At 35.6% G+C, this 7,048-nt stretch overlaps 1 protein-coding gene across 1 annotated transcript; it reads left to right on the top strand.

Annotated features, from left to right (window-relative positions):
- Window positions 1–804: 804 nt before the first annotated feature.
- On the top strand, window positions 805–6,135 carry LOC106105637 (transmembrane and TPR repeat-containing protein 3-like). The gene is made up of 3 exons (XM_013286062.1): window positions 805–1,103; window positions 5,872–6,049; window positions 6,121–6,135. The coding sequence occupies exons 1-3, from the start codon at window positions 805–807 to the stop codon at window positions 6,133–6,135; spliced, it is 492 nt and encodes a 163-aa protein (XP_013141516.1).
- The last annotated feature ends 913 nt before the right edge of the window (window positions 6,136–7,048 follow it).

Here is a 7,048-nt window from a genome sequence, read left to right as displayed (position 1 = left end):
GTTATCTTTATGTGCTCACACACACACACACACACACACACTGATATATTTATTGTAATCAATTAAAAATTAGTTAATTGTAGGATTGTATTTTATTGCGTAAATATATAATTTTTCCTGGTAAATAACCCGTTTATGCTGCTCATATACAATCACATAATCCGTGGCGTATAATTTGATAAAGCTTGTGGCAGTGTGAGCGCGAAGTGTAGGCACTACACGACCGCTAACCCGCCCGGAGTTCCTCTGACGCGTATCGATCAGGCATTAGTTGACCGCTCGCAAAACTTCAGCTTAATCAATCATATGTAATCCAATATTTGTTTTGTGCCAGCGCCTCTGCCTCTCACACTTCCCATATTAATGTTATTAGACCGTACTTGCGTCAAGCTGGATATCGACGTTAGAGTTTACGATTTAACAAGGATTACTACTCGTATATCTTGTAAAATATAAAGGCCATATCTACATGTTTATTTATATGCCAGTATTATATAAGTAAAGAAGAATATGTTTATTGTGTACTTAATTATGATTTATTTTGTTACAGGTACTGCCTCAAGCGCTATAATAAAAATAGGGGATGAAAAACTATCTCGTTAAAGAACATTCGACTTTATTCTTACAGATATAAAAGACGAATTGAAACTCACCCTGGTATACATTATAATAACATATTTAGTGACTACTAAAATGCAAAGATTAACTCATTATCTTGTGATCGTTATTCCGTATAACGCGATGTGTCTACCAACTTCCTAAGTATTCTTTAAAATGATTCGAATATGTAGTGAATAGGTAACCATGCGTAGAAGACCACTGCCGTCGGTCCGCGAAGAAGTGTCAAACCCAAAGACGTGGCGGAATGTCTGTGAGAGTGATTGGGCTGTGTACACGCTAGTGGCGTCTGTGGGCGCGCTGACGTACGCGAACAGCCTGCACGGTGAGTTCGTGCACGACGACATCCCCGCGATCGTGGGCAACGGCGACGTGACGGGGGCCAACCCGCTGCTTCAACTCTTCAGGAATGACTTTTGGGGCACGCCCATGTCCGAGCCCAGCAGTCACAAGTCCTACAGACCACTCACTACGCTTACATTTCGGTAAGTTTCAAATAATGATATTCATCAATCGTATTAAATTTATATCAATAGTATTGTGTTCTCTGAACTCGAGCTAGTCGAGTATCGTTTGTGCTGGCTCATTATGTCGCTGCGATATCCGGCTGATTCTGTGCGCCACTCCAGCGCCCTCTGTATTTTGAACTAAGCACTGTTTGATTTACCCGCCCGCCCCAATGAGATTGGAATAAGCAGTACTTACTTGTGTTTATTTTTAAAACATTTTTACTAAATTTCTACTAAAAATCTTATGTGTTTGTTCGTTAATGAAGTGAGAGGTACTTTTGTAATATTGTAAATTAACATCCAACCAATCGAAATGAATTTAGATTGAGTAAAAAGTTCTTTGTACCAAACCCGAATTTGATTAGAGTTTTGTTATAAAGAGAAATTTGTAATTCCAATTGGTTGTCTAGTTAGTAGAATAATCCGATATTAAACAATTAGGAAGTTCGTTAGCGACTGCGGCGGCGGCGAGGAGATCGCTTTATTCTGTCATCGATGACAAATACAAAATACTATTTCATTCAGAATTTAATGTAATAATAACCAAGGTATTCAAATTAGATGACAAGAATCCTGCATTTAAAATAGGCAGGGATGTATTACCATTTACTAACACTGCTCTTTGTTTATATTTCCAAGTTTCGTAATTGCACTTAATACATTTAATAACAAATAAATGAGTCATGTAAATAAAGTGTCTAATATGTTAGAGAATACATTCAAAGTAAAACTATCTGAAAAGCTTTGAACCTTTTAAAGGAATTTTCGTAACAATGATTGTCGACGTTACAAAATGTAGTAATTACAGCGTAGCCGCTAACGAAGTCCTCTCGGAGACAGCTGATGAATATTCCACAGCCCCCGTCCCCCCGCCGTCCCCCCGCTGCCTCCCCAGGTGCTCCGGGCGAGGATACGAGCCCCGGAGGAGGACATTTGAAATTCAAATTTTTGTAAAACAAAGCACGAACGTAATTCGCATATTAAACACTTACAATTAACGCAGCATTGATTGGCAGGTTTATGCTTTTGGTTATTTCGTAATAAGATAAAGTATTAATAAAGCGAAAGTTCGCCAATCACCATTCTCACCACATTGATGACTGGCATTCCACAATAGTTCGCTTCTCGTGGAATTTCTTGCCCCGCACAACTGCCGTGCAGACACGGTCACAGTCTGTCCTCGGCTTTATTACAAACTAGCTGTTCCCGTGAGGCTTCATAAGCATGAAATTATGATTTTTTTTATTGTTTACATTTGTCAAATTCTCAATTGCAAATGTCAAAATGACATGACAACCTTGCTTCCTTGATGTTGGCAGCAACTTACAACTGGTCTCTTTCCCACATTAGGGTTTTTATCCAAAATATTTACCCCCTAAGTTTAACGGGGTGAAAATATATAGCCTAAAGCGTGACATAAGTGTAGGGTTTTTATTAAAAAAGAAGTATTCCAAAACATGCTGTGATTGCTGACATCTTAGGCAACAAAGAAGTGTGTGTTTACGCTTTATTATAATTGTATGGATAGTACAAGTTAAGGTCATTTAAGCAAGCGATTCTCTTTCTAAAATTAAATCCTTTAAATTAAATCCTTTATTATTTCACTTTAAAAATAAACACATTTCATGAGAGCCTTGGCTCCTGCACTAGGTTCCCCTGTGCTGCAGGAGCCAATCCCTTTCCCCATTTGAGAAGAGCAATACATATTCATAAGTGTCTAAACATAAAATACAAAGAAAAACATTAAATTTACTTATTATAGAAATGACGAATAACAAAAAAAAAAATAAAAACAAAGGAAAAGAAAATTACATACATTTTTATTTTTATAAAATAAAAGTGCGACAACTTATCTGCTGTTCGGCGTCGATGAACATCTCCTTTTTTATTTCTCTTAAGAGATTACTAAATGGCTTCTAAATATTTGTATAGAGAGTTAGAACAGCAATATTTGTTTGTTTTCAGGCGGGTCTCATACAATACGCTTCGGTGACGCTTGTGGCACCAATTTTGTTACATTCTTATTTTGAATTGACGTTAAGTGAAGAAGTATCTTGTATTCATAAGAAGAATATACTTTTATAAACAACCCGTTTTGTTTCAAATATACATTTTTGTACGACAGTTTATAATGTGAGTGTAAGCTTTACAGAGTTAATAAAATCATATCCACGGAAATAGGATTTACGTAAATGGTATCGATGGCGTGCCGGGGACTCATTAGTTTGCGCAATTCCGCTTTCATTTCTCACATGGCGAGTCGCAAAGTGCTCTACATTAATAACTGACTGCCATTTTAGTTATGAATAATTTTATATTTGCATATGGGAAATTTTATAGTCCGAAAATATATATTTAAGGTAATATCAACCCACATTTTACAGTATGGTGACCTATTGGCTATTAGATGTCGCGTCTTACAAACTTTGCAAATAATTCGTTCATGCTTCACTGATCTCTTTAAAAGTGATTTGTAAAGTTTTAATACGATTTGCGTAGATAAGTAATTCGTACTAACTTTACAATCAAAGGTATTTCGTGTTGATTTTAAGTTGGAAGTAATCTATTTAAAAAAATATTTACTTTCTATTGAGAATGAACAATCAACTAATTAGCATATTAGCTAAAACAATACAAATTTCGTATTTTATTTTGTAATCTATTTTAGATTGAAAGCATAAAAATCGCTTTTATGATCGAATTAGAAGCCTATATTTATACCAGAATCGAACAATGACATTCTCTAAAAATATCAGCTCTCAGATGTAGGCGGTTTTCAAATGTCAATGGATCGCAAACTTAATAAAATTATTTTATCAAAATATGCGAGTGTTGATTTCTGTAATCACTGCATATACCTATAATACATATGTTCGAAATTACCAAATACTAAATAGTTTGTCTCCACTTAACAGGGTAAATAACCATTTATCGTATAGACATAATAATCTATCTCGTTAATATTTACTTTATATTGCTTGATATATGTTAATCACGCGTCCGTAATAATTGTTATGTTGATTATTTTCATTACAACATAATATTTTTATTTATTATGAGTTAAAATTATCTTTTTCTCGTTAACACTTACTATCTTATTTAACCTAACAAGAGTAACATTTCAGCTGTTCTTAACCTCGGAGCGCATTTTATTTGATTTTAACATTTAATTTGAGTATAAAATATGTCGTAGGTTAAGATTTAATTCGTCCGTTAAAACACTCAATTTCCTCTTTCAGTGAAAAAACGAGCATCGCGTATTAATAATGAAATGAAAAGTGTGACACAAAGCGCGCGCCTGTGCCCGTCTTCATTTAAATTCATCGCGATCATCGGATTTTAATGAACGACTCCGAAGTTATTCACAAATTTTCGCACGTCCAATTAAAAAGTTGAGAAAATTCTGTTTTAAGTATTAAAAAAATATTTTAAAAACAACTACCGAGTTCAAACTAGCTAATAACAGTCGTAATGTGTGAATTTATGAAAGTTTCGGTATAAATGATGCTGTTGTGGTTGGAATCGAAACCGACCGGCAACTTTAGTGAACTAAGCAAAGCACAGTCAGAATTAAACACATCAAATCGTTTAGTTAATGAGAAGTGACAAGTAAATAATGTACGTACGTATACTGGATTCTTTTTTGTTTAACAATCTTTATTTTCCTTAATCATAAGTAACAATTCACTTACTTAAAGTGATTAACTAAAAGAATTTATTGCTAAATATTCACTAAATATAGGTAGTGACGAAACTTGACGTACAAGAACAAAAGTAATATAATCTTACTAATATTATAAATGCGAAAGTTTAAATGGATGGATGGATGGATGTTTGTTAGCGTTTGTAGCCTAAATGGCTGAACGGATCTCCATAAAATTTGGCACAGCTTTAGAGCATAGTCTGGAAGAACACATAGGCTACTTTTTATCTCGAGAATAGTTACGGTTCCCGTGGGATTCATTAATTTAGTTTTTTAATGTTTACTCGATCATTCTGCAACGGTTCAACATATCTTATTGAAATTTGTCAAAGATATAAAACAAAGTCTAGAGTACACATGGGATAAGGTTCATCCCTGAGAAATGTCCGGTTCCCGACGGATACGTAGCTTCTTGATATTTATATAGTTCGTATGTTTTCTAATACCACGCGGACGAAGTCGCGGGCAACAGCTAGTGATATATATTTATGTAAAACAGTGTTTAGCTATATTTTTAGGGTCAGTACCTGTCTCACCAAGTTCTGCTATGAGTCGTATTTACGTACAGAGCAGTTTAATGTGATGTGCGCAAAGTTACGCAAGTCGCGTATCGAGCCGGATGCAGGAAACATTCGGGACGCGCTTCATTTTCCAGCGTAACGATAAAGACTTACATATGTGTATATTTTATATGTTTCGTTCAAGAAATAGTTATCTACTTTTGCCAAACTAATAGATATCGTATGTAATTCGATAAATAGAAATTCGAAATAGCATAAATCTGCATTGAGAGCGGGAAAGCAAGCTAACAAAAGCAATCTAGCATGTGGCAGCTATAGACATGTGTAAACACTAACGATCATGGAAGTAGCTAGCATGGTGCTTGATTTTTTGACAACTACGGGCATTTAAGGGATACGAAGCTTTAACCAAGGTCTACCATTTCGTAGAATCTCGTGAATATTTTACTAGCATTTGTTTTGTTTTGAGGGCAGTTCAAAAAGACTATTGTATATGTGATTCCTTTGCTGTTTATATTAGCTTGAACTACTGGTTGTGCGGCGTGTCTGTGTGGTGGTGGCACGTGGTCAACGTGTGCCTGCACGCGGTGTGTTGCGCCCTGGTGGCTCGCGTCGGCGCCGTCGTCGCACGTCTGCAGCGGCCCTTCGCCGCGCTCGCTGCATTGCTATTTGCTGTACATCCAATACACACTGAAGCGGTTAGTATTTTTGCATACAATTGTACTCTTTTAATAAGCAATAATACAGTATTACATTCATTGGCTGGCAGAAAACACAATGGTAAACTGTATGTCCTGATCTGTCTATGATCGGAAGAAAGCATCGTTATCGTCGTCAAAAGGAACTGCTTACAAGAAAAATAGAGAAGACCTTAAACTTTTATGCTCTTAGAATATACGAATAATTCTCCAACAATAAGTTGCACACGTGCGCGGATTCTAAGTTGCGGAGAGTTGTGCTACTTGAGATCAAGTTATGCTTTTGTTCGGTGAAATTTCGCGTAGATGGTTGTTAAGTTTACACTGCACTTAAGTAGTCGCGTTAGCGCCGACTACGTGCGCTCTTATTCCAGTTTATAATTCAACTCGCCTATCGCGCTACTCAAGTTAAACTTTCTATATTACATGTTTAACTTATATTTAACGATATGAAGTAAGAAAATATTGACTTTGAACAAAAGTATGTTTAAGCATTTTACAAAATCCTACTTATAATATGTAGAGACCATTTAAAAGTTATATAACACCTCAAAATTCTTACGTTAAATAAGGATGATTTAGATCTAGAAGATAATAGATAGAAAAGGGCTATAGTTTTAATAATTTAAATTTGTGTTTTGTGTGTGCAGGTGGCCGGTGTGGTCGGCCGCGCAGACGTCCTAGCCTGCGTCTTATTTCTATCTTCACTACTACTGTACCATGGGTCAGTTTTTTATTCTCTTTTTAATAGGATGCATTTAAACTCATTGAAAATTAAAAAGATATGTCATGACATTTTATCATTACGTGAGAAATAAAGAGCACTTTTTTAACATTTACTTCAACATTCGTGGTTTTGATAACATTGGTTGTCTGTTTCAACCTGCGAGGGCTGTGCCGGTCTCTAGGGAATAGTTCGTTTTTGTTCTTACCAAGTTCTTTGATATTGTTTGGAGTTTGAGATATATTTTTAGTACGAGCTTAAATGTTTCTTTAAGA

This window comes from Papilio polytes, unplaced genomic scaffold (genome assembly GCF_000836215.1).
Source record: "Papilio polytes unplaced genomic scaffold, Ppol_1.0 DF822733.1, whole genome shotgun sequence".
Lineage (NCBI taxonomy): Eukaryota > Metazoa > Arthropoda > Insecta > Lepidoptera > Papilionidae > Papilio > Papilio polytes.
This window is presented reverse-complemented; position numbering and strand designations above follow the sequence as displayed.